This window comes from Gossypium raimondii, chromosome 13 (genome assembly GCF_025698545.1).
Source record: "Gossypium raimondii isolate GPD5lz chromosome 13, ASM2569854v1, whole genome shotgun sequence".
Lineage (NCBI taxonomy): Eukaryota > Viridiplantae > Streptophyta > Magnoliopsida > Malvales > Malvaceae > Gossypium > Gossypium raimondii.
In genome coordinates, this window is record NC_068577.1 from 49,194,377 (window position 1) to 49,218,572 (window position 24,196).

At 32.6% G+C, this 24,196-nt stretch overlaps 1 protein-coding gene across 3 annotated transcripts; it reads left to right on the forward strand.

The window, feature by feature from the left end:
* Positions 1 to 14,304: 14,304 nt before the first annotated feature.
* Positions 14,305 to 17,963, forward strand: LOC105783803 (phosphoinositide phospholipase C 5). 3 transcript variants are annotated; one of them, XM_052626051.1, is made up of 4 exons: positions 14,305 to 14,508; positions 14,845 to 15,183; positions 15,535 to 15,585; positions 17,682 to 17,963. In XM_052626051.1, the coding sequence occupies exons 2-4, from the start codon at positions 14,869 to 14,871 to the stop codon at positions 17,730 to 17,732; spliced, it is 417 nt and encodes a 138-aa protein (XP_052482011.1). In that variant the 5' UTR covers positions 14,305 to 14,508; positions 14,845 to 14,868; the 3' UTR covers positions 17,733 to 17,963. The 3 variants fall into 3 exon arrangements, with proteins under 3 accessions (XP_052482011.1, XP_052482012.1, XP_012464913.1); XM_052626052.1 differs by having other exon boundaries at positions 14,306 to 14,508; positions 17,624 to 17,963; XM_012609459.2 differs by having other exon boundaries at positions 14,308 to 14,508; positions 17,611 to 17,963.
* Positions 17,964 to 24,196: the final 6,233 nt, after the last annotated feature.

Genomic DNA, 24,196 nt, shown 5'->3' on the forward strand with positions numbered 1-24,196 from the left:
ATGTAAGGGGGACTTTTGTAACAAAAAACAGAGATTAAACGGAAAGAAAATAAAAAAAAAAGAGATTCAAGGTGATTTCCAAGTTTTTTTATTTTGGTTTCAATCTTTCCCTTTTCTTTATTTATATCATGGTTTTTTTTTTACATAACGAAAATATAAAAAGGGTGAAAAGAGGAGAAACTTACTTGAAGGAGGGCTTTAAAAGCCCGTTATCGCGCTTCGTCGGCCGTCGATTTGGTGCCAGTGCGGTGGATGTGCGAACGACGGTGGGAGGCCGATCGTTGGAGGGCAATTTGAGAGGGTGCTACAGTTTTTTTTTTAATGGGGGGATAAATGAACAAAAAAAATAAAAAGGGGACTTAAAAGGGAAAGCTGAAACGGCTACGTTTTGGGTGGTTTCCCCACACGCAAAAACGACGTCGTTTGGGGAGGCCGACTCGTGACCCGACCCGTTTAGCAGAGGATCCGCGCGTTTCAAGACCGAATGGGTTATTTGCGCTGCGGATCCCTTCGTTTTTACGTCGATTTCAATCAGGTCATTCTGTCCTTTTTTAGTATTTTCAATTTAAACCCATTTTTCGCGTCTATTCCAATCTAGTCCTGCGCAAAATGATGCGTGTAAGGAATAGGGATATTGCGCGATCGGTCCTCATTCTTTAAGCGCGCCTCTTTTCAGTCCTGCACCATTCCTTTGGTTTATTTAAAGATTTAAACCCCGAAGTTCGTTTTAAAATTCAATTTGCCCTTTTTTTTGACATTTTGGTTATTTCTGTTTTTTAAATTGATAAATTTGTTACTATTGTCCCTTATTATTATTATTATTTACTCATTTATATTTTTTAGTTTTAGTTTTTTTTATATATATGTGCATACCTTTGATTTATACATTAACATACGCGTATTTTATATATGATTCTATTGTTAATACAAGTATCTATATAGATCTATACAGATTTTACTTCCACGAATATGAATGTATACTTGTATGTATTTTTTACCATTTTATATATATTCATATACATACTTTTATATTTTATAGTTTATCTGCTCATTTATATATTTGTATTTATATTTTCATATAATATATATATACATACATACTTACATATATTTTTACGTACATAGATTTCCTCACATTTTCATAATTTTATGCACATGTATATATCTTTACTTTTATAATTTTATTTATTTATTTATTTATTTCATTTTTGATTTGAAGTAATGCTTTAATTTTATTTGCTTGTTTACATTGCTATTTCATATGCTATTGATTTGTATTTTTTCGTTTATCTTATTTTCGTTGCTTTTACTCGTGTTATTCTTACATCATCATATTCAATATTGTTTTGTTGCGAGCATTAACATCGTGTTTTTATTTCCACTATTTAGTGTTAGATTATTTTTATTCAACACATAAATTATGATTTTTGAATAAACAAAATTTTGTGTTTAGATTTGGGAAGGTCGTACCCTAATTTACTGGGTTTTGATTTTCACAATAAATCTGAATACACGAATTTTTTCAAACTCAAGTTTTAAACGATCTCGGGAATAAAAAAAGATCGTGTCCTAACTTACTGGTCGTGATCCCTTTTTTAAATCCGAGATAGCTAAATACCTTTTAAATAAGCAAATTTTCATTATTCATTCACGTTTCGGGAATTCGAGATATTGTGTCCTAACTTACTGGATATGATTCTTTTTCTTGATTAACGTGAAATATGTCCCCTTTTTTTTTAAATTTTTCAACATTTTAATACAAGGATCGTATTTTTAAAATTCTTCAAAGTTTTAAATTTTCGACACTAAGACATTAAGTAATCAACTAGGTACCAATTTTGGGCGTATCGAGGGTGCTAATCCTTCCTCGTGCGTAACCGACTCCCGAACCTGTTTTTCTGAATTTCGTGGACCAAAACCGTTGTTTTAATAAAATCAAATTGTTTATTAAAAATAACCGCTTTTAAAGGTGACCCAATCACACCTCATCAAAAAAGATTGGTGGCGACTCCCACTTTCGTTTTCATTTTTCAAAACCCAAGTCGACCCCATTTTCATCCAAAAAATGGTATCAACAATATTCATGGATAATCTCATCAACACAGGCAAGGATGTGGAGCTACTCCGTAAAAGTAGAATTATTGATAATTGGTTAGGAAACGATGAAGCAGTTACCAAAATGTTTAACAAACTGGGGGACTGCATTTATTACAGTCGAGAAGACGTCTACTATAAGAACATAGTTATTCAAGTGAACAAGCATTGCGAGATAAAATGTAACATATGGAAATGGAAGGCGAAATTGATGAAAGATTACTTTAACACTCCCTGGTCGCCCATATCATTTCTTGCTGCGTTTGTCTTGCTCGTGCTTACTATAGTACAAACTATATTTTCGCTTCTTTCTTATTATCACTAGAGGCAATAAGACTACTGAAGCCAAAGTTTATGATATCAAGTAAGTATAAGCTGCTAGACCTAACAGCTAATGTTATTTCTCATCTTCATGTATATGTATGATTCTTTTGTTTTGTTAGTCATGGATTCATTTTGTATGCATATTTCACAGATCATCGTCGCCTTTTTCTGGTGCTTTGGATTGATGATCAGGGGGTTGACTTCTGCTATATGTTAGTTTTTGAATTTCAGGCAGCACTTGGTGACTATCCTTTAAAGGTGTCATCTTGTTTCTAATGTAATTTCTAGACCGGCAGTTTACGTAGTAGTGCCTTTGTCATATCACTTAATTAATTTGATTCTGTCCAATAACCATCGGTCTAGTTTATTGTTCAAGGGTATTCATTCAACTTCATTGAGGTTGAAATTTGACTAAAAGAACCAAAAGTCTATTATGAGATTAGAAGAATTCCAAATAAATTAATAATAATTAGAATTTTTATTATCCGTGTATATATATATATATGAAAACCATGAATTCAGAATATAAAAGTGTGCTTAAAAATAACATATAAAAATTAATAAAATGTATAATTTGATATTAATTAATCATAATATATAAATTATGTATAATATTAAAATGCAAAAAATTAAATTAAATTGTTTATCTTGATATTATCATCAATTTTGAGTCAATGTAGAGTTAACGTGGCACTACTTCAGTCAAATACATTATAAATATATGTACAATTGATTGAGGTAACAAAGTGTGCATAATAAGATTAAAATGTACAAAAATATTAAAATAAATCTTTATTTTAGTGGTAAATTAAAATTTTACTAATGCAATTGGTATGAGTTTAAATCTCACATATTTTTATTAATTTTAAAATAAAAATTAAAATACTCTCGAATAATATAACTTATTTTAATTATGAAATGATATTTCTGTAATTTTCAATTGAATTGATGTCTAATTAACTCATAATATCAACTCAATCAAAATTTAAATAATAATATAAATATTATAACATTAGAAATCCAATTCATCATATTTGATATATAATTTGATATATAAAATATCTAATACTAAATAATAATTCTTGCTTTAGTGCAGAAAATGATATCAAAGAATAACGACTTGGCTACCACAGCGTCAATTAGAGTTCAACTTTCAACAGTTAATCCACCTTCCCAAGAGGAGGTATTTGAAAAAGTATTCTATTGCTTTTGCATTGAGTAAACTAATAAAATAACTAAAACCCGTTCCTTAATAAATTTGTTTAATGTTAACAAGAAAGTTTTACAATTTTCAAAGTGCCTCATCGACTACGTAAAGTAAATGAAAAAGCCTACGAACCAAATGTGATTTCAGTTGGCCCCTATCACTACTGTAAGCCACACTTGGCGAGGATAGAAGGTTTAAAAAAGAGGCAGTTTGAGAAGATCGCTAAGAAAACTAACCTTGGTCTCAACGAATTTCGAGAGGCGATGAAGTACTTGGAAGGAAAAACTCGCAAATGCTATGAACAACCTCTTCATCCTGATCTTGAAGTTAAAGAAAATTTTTTAGATATGATGGTGTATGATGGTTGCTTTGCTGTTCAACTAATCTGGATCAGTCATCTATATGATTTTAAGGAACTGGGACAACATGTTTCATATGACATTCGGTACGATTTGTTATTACTAGAAAACCAACTTCCTTTCTTTGTGCTTTTGGAGTTGTATCGCATGATAATACCAAATCCTGGACCTCGAGGACATTTGACTCAGTTGGTTGCATTTGCTCTTACTTTTTTCGGAAGGCATCCCATCTATTTACCCGAAAATACTAGTATCAGGCATCTTCTACAGTTGGTATTCCTAAAAGAAAAATCCAAAGCTCACAGAGCTTTGTTGGTGTATAGAGCAAAGAACAAGCAAGTTGGCTGAGACTTGAGTAGAAATGCTCGAGACTTGTAGAAGAAACAAACAGAATTCAAACTAGAAAATTGAAAAACAAAAGCAAAGAAAATGAAGAGTATATGGAACAAAATCTAATTGAATTCATTCATTGCTTGAATAATGGCATAGTGCCAATACATAAACCAAGCAATTTGCTTGTCAAAATCAGTGTATAGTTACCTAATCAATACCTACTACAACTAATACATTGAAACTTGTAAAAAAAAAAAGCTTGTACACATAAACAAAGTTAAGTTAACAGCTTATTCACCATCAAATTACATCAATCATCAACCTAACATAGTTCAAAATGAACTGAAATACATTACATCAACCTAAGCTTACAAAATAAACAAAAAATGAATAGTTGCACTTGCTTCAGCAGCTCCTGCATGGCTCGATCTTCATGGCCTGCTTCTTGACTGCTTTAGTTGTTACATGCTAACCAAATTTCAACACTCCTCCTTAGTTAGCATGTTACAAACTCGTAGTCTCTTTCTCAAGTCCTCATACTTTGTCACACTAAGAGGCTTGGTCAAAATGTCAACAAGTTGATCATTTGAATTGCAATGAACCAGTTTCACTTCCTGTGCTTGCTCCATTTCTCTGACAACATGTAGTTTGATGTTGAAATGATTTGTTCTTCCATGGAACACTGGATTCTTTGCAATTGTAACAGCAGACTGATTGTCACAAAAGATCTCTGTTGTTTCCCTTTGGTGCACATTCAAATCAACCATTATTTTCCTTAGCCAGATGACTTGGTTGACAGCACTTGCAGCTGCAACATATTCAGCTTCAGCAGTAGATTGAGCAACTACTGTTTGCTTCTTCGAGCTCCAACAAAACATAGCTGAACCGAGATTGAAAGCATACCTTGAGGTGCTTTTCATGTCATCCATCGAACAAGCCCAGTTACTATCAGTATAGCCAACCAACTTCAGGATTTTAGCTTTGCTATACAACATTCCATGGCTCACGGTACCTTTGATGTACCTGAGCACCCTTTTTACTGCATGAAAATGCTTCTCATTGCAACAATGCATAAACCTAGAAAGCAAACTTACAGCAAACATAATGTCTGGCCAAGTGGCAATCAAATATAGCAAACAACCAACTAAGCTTCTATAGTTTGATTCACATACCTTCTTAAAATCACCATGGCTCAATAACTTTTCTCCAACAACAACTGAAGTGTTAGTTGCTTTGCTGTTTTGCATGGAGAACTTGGTCAAAATCTTGGAGGCAAAGACTTTCGGACTTAGAAATATCCTATTCTGTGCTTGTGTCACTTCCATCCCAAGAAAATAGGTCATCCTTCCTAGATCAGACATCTCAAACATCTGCTGCATTTTGGTTTTGAAATCAATCAGCATTGCTTGGTCTCCTCCTGTCACCAGCAGGTCATCAACATACAAAGATACAATGAGCTGAGTCTTCACTCAATCCTTCCTAACATACAATGTTGGCTCACTAATGCTCCTTTCAAATCCTAGATTGGCCAAGTAGCTATTGATCCTGCTGTACCAGGCCCTTGGTGCCTGTTTCAAGCTATACAAGGCTTTCTTCAATCTGTAAACCATGTGCTCTCTACCAGCCACTTTGAAGCCCTCAGGTTGTTCAACGTAGATCTCTTCTTCAAGAAATCCTGATGCGGTCATTGAAAGTACCAAAAATATCCTATCCCTAATAAATAATGAAAAAGAATAGTAAATGGAAGTATGGTCAAATCCTCAGGGACTGGATTTGCATAATATCTTGTTTTGTGAAATTCCAAGCAGAATCTTGCCCAAGAAAACCTGCGTTCCTGAAAAAAAATAAGAAAATAACAGAATTAAAGGTTTGGATTTGAAAACGAAAAATAAAATAAAAACAGAATTAAGAATATTGAATCGAAAATTCGAGAAATTAAAAATAGAGTTGAGAGAAAGGAAATTTTTATGGGAGAAGCCTCCAGTTGTCTCGTTCCGCCTTGGGTTTAATCTTTGGCTTTTAGATGATCCTTCCCAGACCGAATAAGCCAGTTATAGTGGAAGAGGACGCCTACGACCACCAGCTCCAAGGATTTAGACTTACGATTTAGTAGAACCTGACTCTAGCCAACAATCGCTTCTGCGGGATTGTCTTATGCTAGATCAACAATTCTCAATGGCGAATCCCATGTCATTTTGTCTCTTGGGCTCGCCAACCTCTGACGCAGTAAGCTAACGAATCGACTGTGCAACCTTCCCAAAACATACAAAGCGGCTGCCTTTACGTACGTTGAAAAGATTACTTCTTAAGGGACATGGACGGAAGTGTCAGCCCCGTAGTGCAGAGAAACGATAAATACTCAGTGAAAAGGCTAAGTACAAAATCTAAGCCTCAAGAACCCTTTTTGGGGAATATTGACAACTTTCAACTAGATGGGTTTAGTGGCTCATGGTTGTGGTGAAAAAGAAAACAAATAAAATAAAAATGGAGATTTTATTGAAAGGAAATATGATAAGAACAAAAGCCTAGACTTTTGGGGAGAAAGTGTTTACAGAAAAATATGGATCTCTTTTGAGTCACTTCACCTCTATTTATAGTGCTAGGGGAGATAGTCTAATCCTATTTAAATTCCTAAAAGATAAATACATTTAATTGAAGAAAAATAAAGATAAATAAAATAAAATCCTAAAATTAAATAATCCTTAATAATTATCTTAATATTAATTATCCTAATATAATTAAAATAGAGTCTGATAGAATAAAATCTCTTCTTTTTGCATTTCAACCCTTGTGTCATCTATGCTTGCACTTTTGGCACCAACTTTTCCTTGTGTCGCATATTGGCCCATTTTATCTCTAAATTCATGCTTTTGGCCCTTAATTTTGCTTTTGCCTCAAATTTTGTCCCTATGAGATAAAAGATCATAAATAGCTCAAATTAGTAGGATCATACTCAGAATAAATACATAATTAATTCATAAAAATATGTTATTCTAGAATGTTATCAAATCCATTGAGGAAGGCTGACTTCACATCGAGCTGGTGAATTTTCCACTGCATTTGTGCTGCTAAGGCAACTAGCAACCTGATGGTGTCTAGCCTGGCCACTGGTGTAAAGGTCTTCAAATAATCTGTGCCACACTTTTGGCTAAAACCTTTCACAACTAGCCTAGCTTTAAGTTTGTTCAAGCTTCCATCAGCATTATGCTTAGCTCGATAGACCTATTTCACCCTAATAATCTTCTTGTTGGCTGGTCTTTCAACTAAATCCCAAGTTTGGTTCTTCTCAATCATGTTGATTTCATCAGCCATTGCCTGCTTCCACCCTTGCTGAGCTTCAGCCTCTTCAAAACAACTTGGTTCTGCTATGGCTACTTGAGCTTTTTCATAAATCTCAGCCAATGGTCTAGTGCCCCTGACTAGGGGTGAGCAAAATTTGATTTGACTCGAAAAAATTGAAAAAAATTTGAATTTCGAGTTAAACGAATCGAGTTATTCGAGTTAATCAAGTTATTCAAATCAACTTGAATTTTTTTTCAAATTTCGAGTTCGAATCGAGTTGAGTTTTCGAATTCGAATAACTCGAATAATTCGAATAATTCAAATATCAAACTATAATATTTTACATTTTTACCCTAAACTCTCAAACCTTTTTGCTTTTCCCTCAAAACTTTTACTCCTTCCCCCTTTTCCCCCAAAACTTTTACTCCCCTCATCTCCCAACCCCCTAATCGACCCATAATTCATTTCCCACCAAAATTTTACCCTCCCATTTAATTTTTCTCAAATTTTTACTCCCAAAAACCCTCAAACCTTTTATTTTCCCCCAAAATTTTTACTCCTTCCCACTTTTTCCCTAAAACTTTTATTCTCTTCCCATCCCACCTCTCATCTACCCCAAACCCTCCCCCCTCTATTTTTTTTTAATATTTTCCCTCTAAAATTTTACTCCCCCTATTTACTTTCCCTCAAACTTTTATTCCCCAAAACTTTTTATTATCCCCTAAACTTTTACTTCTCACCCTTTACTCTCAAATAAAAAATCAAAATTATCCAAAAATCACTAAATATAAATAGTAATAATTTTATTTATATCTACTATTTATATTATTAAATTAAATTTCACATTTTATATTATTTATATTATTGAATTGTTTAGTCATATTGAATATTTATATTAAAATTGAATTATTAATTATGTCATAAAATATTCGTGTTAAAATTTTATATTGGTATCAATTTCACATTTTATTTTTAAAATAACTTTTATTAAAAATCATATTTTTACATTTAATACATTTTTAATTCCAAAATGCAAAGTGACAAGAATCAAGATAATTGAAACAACTAAGTAAGCAAAGAAGCTAACCAGTATATAAAAAATTAATAAATAAATTATGAGGTGATAAAAGTTAATAAAAAATTGATTAAGGTGGACAAATTTTATTACGATGGGTGACAGTGGTTACAAGGACCCAAAATTATTTTTTTAAAATTTAACTCGAACAAATATATTCGATTTGATTCGATTCGAATTCCATCTCACTCGACTCGATTCGAGAAAACTTCAAATAAAGTTAGGATGATAAAATGATATTTGAAAACTCGATTAACTCGAAAATTTTCGATTCGATTCGATTCGATTCGATCGAATGCTCACCCCTACCCCTGACTGGTACATCATCAAAGTCCATTTCAGGACCATTCTGATTATTTTTAGTTTGATCTGTTATAAGATCTTCACAAACTGTCTCTGGCTCATTCTTCTCCCAATTCCAACTGGAGTTTTCATCGAATACTACATCTCTACTTACAAACACCTTGTTTGTTGAAGGATCCAAGATCCTATACCCCTTTCTGATAGTGTCGTAGCCCACCAGAATACCAGGTTAAGCCCTTTTAGATAACTTGTCCCTTTTAACAACAAGCACATGTGCATAGTAGATGCAATTAAAGACCTTTATGTGAGCCAATGATGGCTTGAATCTAAACCATGCCTCAAATGGAGTTTTTAGAGCCAAAGCTTTGGTTGGAAGCCTGTTTTGGATGTAAACAGTAGTATTGACTGCCTCAGCCCACAAGGTCTTGGGCAAATTCTTCTCAAACATCAAACACCTGGCCATATCCATCAAGCTCCTGTTCTTTCTTTCACTTACACCTTTCTGTTGTGGAGTATAGGTGTTGGTGAGCTGGTGTTTGATGCCTACTTCATCACAAAAGGCTTGGAACTGAGCTGAGGTGTACTCAGTCCCATTATCAGACCTTAGGGTCTTTAACTTGCAGCCTGTTTCACTCTCTACAGCAGCCTTAAACTTTTAAAACACAAAGACCACCTCTGATTTCTGTTTCAAGTAATAAATCTAGCAAAACCTCAAGTAATCATCAATGAACAAGATAAAGTACCTACTTCCATTTAGTGACTGAGTCTTCGTAGGCCCACATACATCAGTGTGCACAAGCTGCAGCCTTTCTAAGGCTCTTTAGGCCTGACTTGAGGGAAATGGAAGCTTGGCCTGTTTTTCTAGCTGGCATACTTCACAAACTTCCTGCTTTTCAACTGAACCAATGAAGTTTTCAGCCAAATCTTCTCTGGTTAGCTGGTCCATTGATCTGTAGTTGACATTATGAAGTCTTTAGTGCCAAAGCTTAGATTCATCCAATAAGGCTATGCAGGCTGAGTCTGAGCCATTTGTCCAGTAAACAACAAAGCTCTTATCAACCATAGTGACTAACATAAGCCTGGATCCATTTGGGTAATCGATTTTGCATTCCTTGCCTTTAAACACAACAGAATAGCCTTTCTCCAATAGCTGAGCTATGCTGAGCAGATTTCTGTCAAAACAAGTTTGTTGCTTATGGGAGTGTTTATCAGCACATTCCTTATTCCTTTAGCTTTAATGAAATGACCATTACCTATTTTCACCTTTGTTTTGAAGCTTCTATCAATTGTTTTGAAGATGGTAGCATTATGAGACATATGGTTGGTGCAGCCATTGTCTATGAGCCATCAGTTTGCTATTTTTTCTTTATTGGATGTGCATGAAACAACAAAAACCTATTCTGCTTGGTCACTGCCCTCTTTTGCTACTCGAGCTTCAGCCTTTAGCTATTGTGGTTGGTACTGCCTTGGTTTGCTTTTACTTCTGCAAACCTTTTCAAAATGGCCCGTCTTTTTACAGTGTTGGCACTGAACATCTGGTTTAAACCAACAGTTGGCTTCAAGATGACCAGGTCTTTTGCAATGCCTGCAGGGTTTATCCCTTTTTCTTACAACATCTGACTTAGACTTATCTCTCCAAGTCTTTCTGCCTTTGTAGGCAGAGGTGCTCGAGTTAGGTTTGGTTTTTACTTGGAAGGAAACTTCTTGGTGCTCCTTCAGTCTACTATCTCTCATTTGCTCTTATGCATAAAGAGCATTGATTAACTCTATCAATGTGATGCTAGTCAGGTCCCTTGAGTCTTCGAAGGATGAAATTTTTGCCTCATATCTCTCAGGCAGCGTTGAGATTACCTTCTCCACTATCCTTACTTCATTAAATTGCTCACCAAGGAGCCTTATGTTGTTTACCACAGCCATAATCCTATCTGAATACTATTTGACAATTTCTTCTTCCTTCATCTTCAAATTCTCAAAATCATTTCTCAAGTTTAATAGTTGTTACTGCCTTGTTCTCTCAGTTCCTTAGAACTCCTCTTTCAATCTGTCCCAGACTTGTTTTGGTGTCTTACATGTCATGATCCTTGTAAAGATCACATCTGACACAGAGTTTTGGATGCAAGACATGGCCTAGTGCCTCTTGGTCCTTTCATCAGCATGCTGCCTGATCTGAGCCACAGTTGGATTGGCTCTTAGTGGCTCTGGTTCAACATCTAAGTTGACCACCTCCCATAAATCGAATGCCTGCAGGTAGGTCTTCATTTTGACCACCCATATATGATAGCCCTCTCTATTGAAGACTGGTGGTGCAGCTGGTGAGAAGCTTGATGAAGCCATGTTTTAAATGTTGAACTATAACAGGTCCACTGAGATTGCAGCTCTAGATACCAATTGTTGGTGTATAGAACAAATAACAAGCAAGTTGGTTGAGACTTGAGTAGCAATACTCGAGACTTGCAGAAGAAACAAACAGAATTCAAACTAGAAAATTGAAAAACAAAAGCAAAGAAAATGAAGAGTATATGGAACAAAATCTGATTAAATTCATTCATTTCTTGAATAATGGCATAGTGCCAATACATAAACCAAGAAATTTGCTTGTCAAAATCAGTGTATAGTTACCTAATCAATACCTACTACAACTAATACATGTAAAAACAAGCTTTTACACATAAACAAAGCTGAGTTAACAGCTCATTCACCATCAAATTACATCAATCATCAACCTAACATAGTTCAAAATGAACTAAAATACATTACATCAACCTAAGCTTACAAAATAAATAAAAAATGAACAGCTACACTTGCAACAGCAGCTCCTGCATGGCTCGATCTCCATGGCCTGCTTCTTAACTGCTTTAGTTGTTGCATGCTGACCAAACTTCAACAAGCTTGATACCTAGCGCAACAGAGCTGGAAGATGCAGGAATCCATTTCTTTGATGTCTCTATCCAAAATATGCAAAACCAGGAGAAAGGGAAAACGAACATATTTGATATAACGTTTGATAATGGAACCAAAGAACTCAAGATTCCAACCTTAAAAATCGACCATTCCACAGAGCGTATGTTCTGAAATTATATGGCCTACGAATAATTATGGGGGGTGCAAAAATACTATGTTCATTATGTGCTATTCATGGATAAACTCTTCAACACAGGCAAGGATATAGAGCTACTCCGTAAAAGTGGAATTATTGATAATTGGTTAGGAGACGATGAAGCAATTACCAAAATATTTAATAAACTGGAGTATTTCGTTTATTACGACACAGAAGCCTTCTACTATGAGGACATAGCTGATCGAGTGAACAAGCATTGCAAGATAGACTAGAACATATGGAAGGCAAAATTGAAGAAAGATTATTTTAACACTTCCTGGTCCCCCATATCGTTTCTTGCTGCGCTTGTCTTACTCCTGATTACTATACTACAAACTATATTTTCGCTTCTTTCTTATTATCAGCAGAGGCAGGAAAACTACAGAAGCCAAAGTGTATGATACCAAGTCAGTATAAGCTGTTATTTCTCATCTTCATGTATAAGTATAATTCTTTTGGTATGTATATTTCACAGACCATCGTCGCCTTTTTTTGGTACTTTGGATTGTTGATCAGAGGTTTGACTTCTGCTATATGGGAGTTTTTGAATTTCAGGCCGCACTTGGTGATTGTCCTTTAAAGGTGTCATCTTGTTTCTAATTTAATTTGTTTTTGAATTTTGCTATATCGTCGCCTTTGTGGATTCCTCTTTTCATATCACTTAATTTGTATCTGTCCAATAACCATGGCTTTAGTTTATTAGTGAGGGTATTCATTCCATACAACACTACACCAAAACAGGCTTTTAGCGGCACTTTTAGCGGCATTTTTTATCCAAACGCCGCTAAAGATCGATAATTAGCGGCGTTTTTTAGAAAGCGCCACTAATGCTTAGGGATTTAGTGGCGCTTTTGGTAAAGCGCCGCTAATGCTCGGGGCTTTAGCGGCGTTTTTGAATTAGTGCCGTTAATGCTCTATTTTTAGCGGCGTTTTCAAAAAAGCGCCGCTAATGCTCAAGGATTTAAAATAATTTAAATTATTTGTTAAAAATAGAAAAATTAAAATAGTATAAGTTCTTTTAAACATAATATATGGCATAACCTTATATATGGAATAAAAGGCGGCATCACGTGTTAAACTAATTCAATTATTATTTCAAAGTTTATATAAATAAAATAGACATAATGATTTATTTATCCTTCTAACTTTACAAAAAATAATTACAACCCTTCATTTAATTTTTATCTTTTAACCCTTAAATTTATATTATGTATTAAATCAACTCAAAATAGATGGGAAAAATTATTCTTTATTAACTTTACTAAACATGGAAGCCAAGGCCCTGAAATGAAAACAATTTTCATCTAAGCATTTTTATAACTGATACACTTTTAAATTAATAATGGTAAATTTACTTGTTAATCCCCTAAAAATAATAAAAAAATTATTTAATCCTTATAAAAATATAATTAAAATGGTAAAATTACATTTTTAACTATCCTAAAATATATAATTTAATTCCATCTCCTCCAAAAAATAAAAATAAAAGAAAAACATTACCGTTAATCCAGTTCATAGGAAGCTGAAAGTGATACCCGGTTCGATGAAGCTGTTTTACAGTAAGTCCAGTTTTAGATTGTAAATGTGGATAAACCTTATGAAATGCTTCAACGACGCCATTCTTACTTATTATCTCACAAAAACACCCAATTATGAAATAAACTAACAAAATATTTTCTGTAAACTCCATTGAAATGTCGAAAGCCGAATGTTGAAACAGAATGGTGATTCATTTATATAGGACTGAAATTTAACAATTTCAATATATATATATATTAAAAATGTTTAGATAAGATAGATTTTTATTTGAATTTACCAGTAATTTATAATATAAACATTAAATCTACAATTCTTGATTTTCTTTTTTTAAATAATTAAAATTTTATTCTTATAGTATTTAAATAATTAGGGATTATAGATTATAGATTATGGTTTATGGTTAAGGGTTGGGGTTTAAGGTTTAGGGGTTAAGGGTTAGAGGTTAGGGGTTAGGGTTTATGTTTTATGATTTAGGGTTTAGGAGATAGGGGTTAGGGTTTAGATTAATTGGTGTAATAGATAGGACCAAATTATAACAAAATGGCGTCGTTTTATTCAAAATAAAATAATTTTTTGCAGGTGGGCAATAGCGGCGTTTTCTATAAAAACGCTGCAAAAATACTTTAAAACTACGCCGTTTTATCCACAAATTTTCCCCTAAAACCCTAAAATTTCCCCCTAAAATTATAAACTTAAATTTACCGCTTCATTTTAAAGGGTTCCCACCGAACGGAAGAAATAAGAGAGCATGAGAGAAGTAAAGGAAAAGAGGAGATTCCAGCACCGCCGTCCGAAGAGGGGGCACAACCATGAGCAGGGTCAGAGTCAGAATAAGGAGACCTCGTAGGCGATTGTTGCGCTAACTGACGATCTTAAAAACCAGTTCATCAAGCGGGTAAGAGCACAAGTTTCTCTCTCTTGCTTTGAAATCTAAACCCTAGAATATTGCTGCAAATCTTGAGATTTGAAAGAAGTTGGTTTCAGAGTATTAATCTCCGTTGGCTAAAACGTTAAAACCTAAAAGTAAATGGATGAAGCATGATTCGGCTCATTATCAACCAAGGTAACCAGCACTTCCGACATAAAAAAAATAAAGAAACAAAAGACCCACTTCGACATTCGAATAATACAAATCCTAAATCCAAATAAATACCCCCACGCAACCACAGTTTCTCTACACTTTCTAAAACCATTTCAATCAACGCTAATTTCTTTCATTTCATTCATCAAGGGAAAAGAAAAGCAGAGTTGAAAGATGGGGACTTATAGGATGTGCGGGTGCTTTACTAGGAAGTTCAAAATCATTGAGGCGGCACCACCACCGGATGTTATAGCTGCATTCGAGAAGTGCGCCGAAGGTGGGCCTCAAATGACGGCAGAGCAGTTGCATAGGTTCTTGGTGGATGCGCAGGGGCAAGGCGGTGCGAAGGTCTCCGACACGGAAGAGATTCTGCTGCAGGGTCTGCAGAAACGACACCATATGGCGAAGTTCAGAAAACACGCACTGACCCTCGACGATTTCCATCATTACTTGTTTTCTGCAAATCTAAATCTACCAATTGATAATAAGGTGACCCGTTTCTTATTTTCGATGATTTGGTTTTTTCATCTGTCCCATTTTGTTATTTATTTTTTTCATTATTTTTATGTTCTTTTAGATAAGCTTTTTTTTTCATTATTTAATTCTTTTTGCATTTGTTGATTATAGTTTCATTGTTATAATCGGTTTTTTGCAATTTGTTGGATAATTTTTATTTTTTGCAATTTTCTTTGGCTTGTTACTGCAAATCAAATAGATTCTTTTTATAGGCAGGCAGTGGTAGAAATTCAAGTGTTGTGCATTGGTATTAAGTACTATGTTTGGTGTTTCAATTTTCTATATTTTCGGATTGGTTGACACCAATCACTTGGATACATGCAGGCTTCTTTGGCGTTTACAAGCCTGGTCATTGCAGCTATTCCTACACTGTTTGTAAGTGTTCTGACATCATATTTGTAACTTTTGTCGTAGTTTTGATATGCTAATTAACAGTGATGAGTTAGTTTAAGGTTGTTCATGGGGATTTTGTCGTATGCCTACTATATACTTGATATTTTAAACTACCCCTTATACGATAATTAGGAAGTCTATGTCAGCCTCAATCAAAGAAAGGAATGCTTCAGTTGAAGATAAATTTGAGCAAAGGTTTTCAGATTCGATACAATGATTAGGTCTAGTTTGCATTTACAATAAATATCATTTGGTTGCACGATTTGTATCCTATTTCTGACTGATTTTTTTCCCTCATCATTTTGTTTGCATTGTCTATCCCAAGCAGCACTTGTTTATGTTATTTATGGTGAATAATTTCTGTTTGGGTTGAGGGTATATTGTTTAGACATATAGGCTGCTGAATATGCTGAAATACCTTGGTTAATTCAAAATGTGATTATTTGTTCTTTTATGGGTCGCTAGTTAATACTTTAACCTTAACATACTTTGAATGTTCAAGGTAACGATGTTTAGTTGTCTTCCTGTTCATGGCTGTTGTATTTGTATAGTTCTTCCAGATAATGTTGAATAAATTTAGTGACATCAAGAACTGGTCATTTTGATATAAGCTGGCTGCAAGTTTATGCCTTTGTATGTGTTCCAGTAAAAATTGGACAAAAATGTATGACCCAATTCATTACTGCACTATAAAATGACAAAATAATATTTACAATTTTACAAAATATAAAATTATAACTTAGTTTTCTAACAATATTTTGTAAATACAAAATATAAAATGTATGACCCGATTCATTAATGTATAAATTTGGTTGGTAGATTTTTACAATTTTTCAGCTAGATATATGCTAATGTATTTCCAAGTAACTTTCTCTAATATGTAATGACAAAATGGAAGCAATATCGTTAGATATATGCTATTTTTGCCTTTGAAGCCTAACATGTGATCACAAATATCTAATCCAAAGATTTTGAAACGCATGATGGTATCTATTCTTCCACTTCTTGGATTTTCTCATTTTTTATTCGATTTATTACTTTAAAAATATAAGAGATGTGATGGAATGCATTTTGTAGTTGTCCTTGTTTATGAAAGTTTGTAATGCCTTATACGTGTTGGAAGGGATCAGGTTAATTCTCACATTCTTGTTATAGTCAAGTACCTTTTTCATTCTCTTCTTAATTTGACACCCATCTCTTAATATGTTAATAGAGAGAAATTTTGAGCATTAACCAGACAATTATTATATCATGCTTTTCTGCATGTTTAAAGTTTTCCTTAGTGGCTGCGTTTTATTAGGTGATGATATATTAGAAACTTGTAGAAGCCAAAGCTAAAATTAGCAGACCTTGTTTGGAAACTGATTCAGCCCATAAATGGTGATTGTAAATTGTGTGAAGTTCAAATTACTAATTAGTAATTGGCCTTTGTATGTGAACTGTCCTTTGGGATCTGCACTTTATTGTATGTTTAAATATTATAGACGTTCAAATTACTAATTAGTAATTGGCCTTAGTATGTTCAAATTACTATAGACTTCAGGTGGTCATATTCATTTTCTTTATTAAAATTTTCTTCGCTTCATTTTCTTTGATATTTTATTTTGTTTTTCTAGTATTTTTCCTCTTTATTTTGATTTTAATATTTTTTCATATTTGAAGAATCTTCGATTGTTTTCTATATACTCATTTCTTGATCGGAGTTTGGCTTTAATTTATGCCAGTTTGAATGTCCCAACAGTACTGTGGCTTGTGGTTTTTCATAACTTTATTGTTATAACTCTTCTTCTAATTTCTTTAAAAAATTAAAAAATGTATAGTATATTTTAGTCGCTGATATTTTGTTTGAAAATTTATCTAATCTCCTTTGTACTTAAGTTCCTTTACTATGCTGCTATGTTTTATCTGGTACTCAATAAAAACCCTAGATAGTTGGCTATGAATTTTCGTTTTTTTTTTCTCAGCATCTAAAAGTATAGTTCTTTTTTTTTTATCATTTATTTTAAGTGAACGATTGTAGTAGAAGATCTCATGGGAACTTAGTTTAATTGTGGATTCACCATCTTCACCTCCTGAAGAGTCACTTGTGCCTTATAATGACGATGAAGATGATGAAAGGAGAGCATTGAATCACATAGGCAGCAGAGAAGAAGATGGTCACAGAGTTGAAAGTGAAGAAGATGATGAAGATGAAGATGATCCATATCCCTGGAGTTGATTACTGTACATTATGAACTTGTGCATTTTTTTTTTTTTGCAATCAATTAGTTGCACTATTTGAACTTGTAATTTTGCAATTTAAATATTAACATGATTTTTCAATATTTTGATTAAAAAAATTAATTTATTATATGATTAAATATTATCTTTTTGACTAAAAGTATATATATTTAATACTAATTAATTTTTTATATTAATAATGTTTGATTTTAATATTTAATGGTATTTTTAACGGCGTTTGTATCAAAGCGTCGCTAAAGGTCTTGAGCTATAGCGGCGTTTGCGGAAAAAAGTCGCTATAGGTCTGAGTCTTTAGCGGCGTTTGTGAGAAAAGCGCTGCTAAAGGTCCTGGTCTTTAGCGGCGTTTGTTTCTAGAAACGCCGCTAAAGTTAGCGACGCGGTCTTTAGCGGCGTTTTTTCCGGCACTTCTCAAAGCGCCGCAAATACTTTTAGCGGCGCTAAGCTCTTCTCAAAGCGCCACAAATACTTTTAAAAGCCTGTTTTGATGTAGTGCGATGATATACCTGGTCCAAGTAGAAAATTGTTTATCATGATATTTGTATCAATCTTGAGTCGATGTTGAGTTAATTTGTGATACCAATTCAATAAAATACATTATTAATATATATACAATTGATGGATATAATAAAGTGTACATAATAAAATTAAAATGTATAAAAATACTTAAACAAAGCTTTAGTTTAATTGTAAATTAAAATTTTACTAATGAAATTGGTATGCATTTAAATTCCACTGTATGCATATTTTTATTGGTTTTTAAATAAAAAATTGAAGTATTTTAAAATAATATAATTTATTATAATTACGAAAAAATTATAAGTTTTCCAATTAAGCTAATATTTGATTGGTTGTAATATTAACTCAATCAATAATTTAAATAATAATATAAATAGTATGAGGTTAAGAAATCCAACTCACCACATTGAATGAATCTACACAGAGAGTAATGTTTAGTTTTTAAAGAATAAATTAATTTAATTGAACATGTTTTTGTTATAAATTTTCAACCAAATTTTTTAAAAATCGAAACGTTTTTGTTATTATCTCTACGAATTTCAATAAATTTTAGAAGGTTTTTTTTTGTCTTATATTAAATATAATTTTTTCTTAAATAAACTAGTGTCTAGTGCGATTTTACACATCTAATAAATACATTTCCATTTGTAAACAAATAAGGACACAATTTGCTGAAAATATTTTAAGAAGTGTAAAAACCAAAATTTGTTAAGGATATCTATGAAAAAACTGAAGTAGAAAACCCATACAATACGATTCAATCACACAAGAAAGACTGCAATGTAATACCAAAAAGCTCCACGGTTGATTCATGATCCACTCAGGAGAACTAGTTTTAGCATAGCACAATAGAGACATATCATATGCAATAACAGGATTGTGAAATAAGCTGGAAAGAATTTCCTGGTTGCAACTTGCAACTTAAAATGAGATTCGAGAAGAAACAATAAGACCAATAATGTCACTATCGCTAACCTTATAAATACACTCGAGCAGATTGGCCTTGATGTTATTAAGGAACAATTTGCAATTTCAAAATTAATCTTTAAACCAACATCTATATTAATTAACCATCAAGGTACAAAGATTTCAGAGGAGATCTTACAGTTCCAGCTTGGGCTTGCATTGCCTTAAACTCTGCAGCTCTTGCAGCCAACTCAGCTTGCCTTGTCTCCTCTTACTTCTTCATAAATTCAAAGGCCTACAACAACAACAACAAGAAGCCATTAGCATCACATAACGAATAACCAAACAGGAAATATACAAAATATATAACTCAACCCTCCTCTAAAACAAGCAAAAATAATATTTAAAAAAAAAAAAAAAAAGACATTCTGGTATGCAATGTGAAGAAACCTTTTTGGCATTAGAGGAGCTGCTGATTTCCCTCAAGGCCTTGGCAATGTAATACCAAAAATCGATTGAACCAAGTGGTTGGACCAAATTGTTCAATTTATTTTTACCTTTCTAGTTTTTTAATAATTTTTTATCAAACCAATTAATCCTTGCAAGTGAGTGCATGCATGCTAGATATTTTGGAAACTTGCTTTCATGTTAAGTTATACTGATAATGTTTTTAAGAAGGTTAAATCGTACATAATAGAAATGAAAACAATAAAAATGAGTTTCCCCCCGCCCAGGATACTATACCACGCTCTTTTTAGTTCTTTGGTAGAATTTGATGACCATCGATGTAGCTCAGAAACTGATGATCGTCGGAGTAGCTCAGAGTTCTACTAGACTAGGCAACATTTAACGCAAGTAAACTCAATTTTACTTACACTAGAACTGAATTGTTGTTGATACAAATATGGCCCTAAGTGTTGGATAACTCCATCGACCCCTCCTCATTTCAGAAACAATTTGAACAGATAATAAACTTACAATCAACTTCAGCATCAAATATATTAAAGCTTAGTAAGAAAGTGTTGGATCTGGTATCCTGAGTATAGTATATTCGTTTGTAAACTTGTAATTTTTTCAAAAAGATTGAATAATAAAACAAATTTTATTGATTATAATTAATATATTTTGTATTATTGTCCTCATGTGGTTTTTGCACACAAAGTAAAATAAAAGCAAATATTGTTCATTGATTGTCTAATGTTTAAACTGATACGAAGGGGTATTACGTGGATGAATCGTAATACGGAAAGACATCATGTATTAGTAGATGAATCTAAACATATCCTTAGTCTAATCGAAAATGAACAAACTAATCGAAAGTCTAATATGTTGTCCATCAAGTTCAATTGGGAAGATGTTTTGTCTTAATCATCAGAGCGGATGACTCCTAAAAGATAAAGACATAGATGTGATTGACAGTACATCGGACTAAGACCCAAGAAGAATATATTTTGAATCTATTTATGGATTTATTCACTTGTGACATTCATCGTGTGACATACCTAAATCTTGAATGGATGGCGGACTATGTATGCGTGACTCGTAAACTTTGATGTAAGTAAAAGCTTGAGTTAGAATAGATGAGGAATCAAAAGCTGGTGTGTTGGGTGTATGACTTTTACAATATGTAGTGTCATTCACAATAGTGGAATTTATAGTCCGAGACATGGGTAAATGATATCCTCTCATTGGCATTACATAGTTGACGAAAAGTAAACATGATCATCAGTCGTTCTTCTTTGTGACGAATGACTTAATTGCTATTTGATAGTAATCGACTTTTCACAAAAGAAGACATAATGGTTACCATGAGATAAAATAGGATCATGTTGGAAGAACATATATTATCCCAAAGAGATTAAAGATACCCTAAGGGTAATACACTTATTACAAGGTTATTGGACGAGCATTGATCGAGTTGCTTTCGTAATGGTATGTTGTGAGGGAAAACGCAATCCCGATACTATAATGGAATGACTTTGTGACTAAATGAGTTTATAATTAATAGGTGAAAAGTTGGCACTTAATTATAAATCATTTGAGCCCTAATTGCTTATATCCAGTCGGTCCCTCCTCTAGCTCGTTGAAACTAGTAATTAATTGCATGTTGAATCAAAATGAACGAAATGAATAGAAATGAAGAAATGAAAAAATATTCGTAAATGATTATGGCTTTCTCCAAAATGGAGAAATGAAATCATTTGAAAATGAATTTGGTTTTCTCAAAATGGAAATGAAAATGAAAATGAGAAATAAATCCATATAAAATGAAATTGGATTTTTCAAAATGATCAAGAATGAGTTTATGTTTTTGTACTATTTTAAAGCCAAAAGATGAAAATAAATCATTTGGTCATAGTAAACAAGTTGAATTGTGAAATATTAAATATATTTTCTCGAAAATTTTACTAGGGCTAAAATTGTTATAATTATACAGGAGTAAAATTGAAATGAGAAAATTACTTAATTGAATATAAATAGTGAAGTTTATTTTGAAAAATAGAAAAAACAAAATCAGGTTGGATCAGATTACAAAATACTGGTCAAAAAGTCCAAGAAGTACTTACAATTGGTAACGATGTGAGAGATGCCCAAAATCCCCTTATAGAATATAAAAGGGCGGCCACCCTAATAGGAATACTAGGGGATGTCGCCCACCCTACTCCTACTCTAAGTAGTTATTTTTCTATTTAAAATAAACCTTTCAAATTTAGTAAAGGTTTTACATTCTGTCCCTATAAATAGATGGCATCGGTAGAGTTATAAATATAACTTTAAGATATTGTCATTCTCCCCGAAAATATAGAGACTTTTATTCTTTTAAACTTAAATATTTTTTCTAGAATAATGATTTTATTGGTTGATAAAAATCATTTAGTCGAAAACACAATTATGAATTCGATCTAGGGTTTATTGGAATAAATATCACAAACCAGGTTGATTTTCAAAATTTTAATTTTTCGCTGTATAAAAAAATCGTTTTCGACCCGAATTTTTTCCAATGGAAACTTCTAAGACTCTTCCCTGGTATGCCAATGCCAACCTAAAAATAAGGACAACATTAATTGGACCACATGATTTCGACCTCCATTAGCAACAACCGGTTTTCTTCTCCGTTGATGTTCTCTAACCTTATAATCCACCACTTCACGAAATAAGGTGGGGTCATAAGTTTGGCTATTTCCCTTAAACTCCTTATAAGTTTTTTTTCTCACTCCCGTAAACTTCTACTTCAACACTAGCCACAAGTTTGGCTATTTCCCTTCCCCAAAATCCTTTAGTTTTAGCTGCGACTTTTCTTAATATATCACCACTCAATTTGCTGCTGCATTTTGAAAATATTCAGAAGCACGCCAAGTTGTCATAACCCAACCTGAGCCTTAAGCTATGTACTTGTCTAGGTACAACTTTAGCAATTTGACGCGTTCACCTTCCTAGGGCAAAAGGTATCTTTAGGTCCAGATTGTGTATTTTTCTATAAAATTATAATATATATATATATACACACACATAGTTGGTGGGTTACGTCAGTTCAATCAAACACTTACGACATGCTTGGTTTGCTGGAATGGAATAGAGTTGTGAAGGAATGTTATTATGTGAGATTGAAATAGAAATGTTATAGGTAGATGTGAGCATTCAATCAAATCGTATGAAAAAATTTTGAATTAATTGAGTTGACGAATCCTATTTTATCATCCTAACTCGATTTGAAATTTTCTCGAATCGAGTCAAGTGAGATGAAATTCAAATCAAATCGAATATATTTGTTCGAGTTAAATTAAAAAAAAATTTAGATCCATGTAAACGCTACCATCCATCATAATCAAATTTGTTCTTAACTTTCATCTCCTCGTAATTTATTTATTAATATTTTATATACGGGATAACTTCTTTGTTATCTTCGATTTTTATCAGTATGTATTTTAAAATTAAAAATATATTAAATATAAAAATTTATATTTTAATAAAAGTTATGTTAAATATAAAATGTGAAATTGATAACAATATAAAATTTTAACACGAATATTTTATGACATTATGAATAATTCAATTTTAATTGAAATTTATAAAGATTTAATATAATTAAACAATTCAATAATATAAATAGTACAAAATGTGAAATTTAATTTAATAATATAAATAATAGATATATATATATATATAATTATTACTATTTAAGTTTAGAGAATTTTTTTGAATGGTTTTTTATTTGAAGGAAAAGGGTGAAAAGTGAAAGGGGAAGGGAAAAACAAAAAGTTTTGAGAGTTGGGGAGTAAAATTTTTGGCGGAAAGTCAATGGGAAGAAAATATTCAAAATAAAATTTGGGGTGGGATGAGAGGGGAATAAAAGCTTTAAGGGGAAACTGGGAGGGAGAAAAAGTATTGGGGGAAAGTAAAAAGGTTTGGAGGTTTTGGGTAAAAATGTAAAATATAATAGTTTGGTATTTGGTTTATTCAAATTATTCGAATTTGAAAATTAAACTCGATTAGAACTTGAAATTCGAAAACAAAATTAGAGTTGACTCAATTAACTTGAATTTTAAAATTTTTTATTTTATTTTTTTTAGTCGAATCGAGTTTTGCTCATCCCTAATTACATGACAAGATGTAATAACTTTAACAATAGCTTTGTTAGATGAAATGAAATAAAGATGGAGCATTTGTCTGATTGAGTAAAATATGGCATAATGTCAAATTTAGCTCTTAACGTTTATATCTTTTGTCAGTTTAGCATTTTTCTAACTAAATTTGGCCCTTAACTTTTTAAAAAAAGTTGAATTTGTCTACCATCAATATTTTGAAAAAGAGTCAAAATGATATCTTTTTAATGAGAATAAGTAAAATGTTAAAATTTTAAACACAACAACCTACATGAAAATTCATAAGTACTCCATGCTAATTTTTTAAAATTTTTTAAAATTTTTTA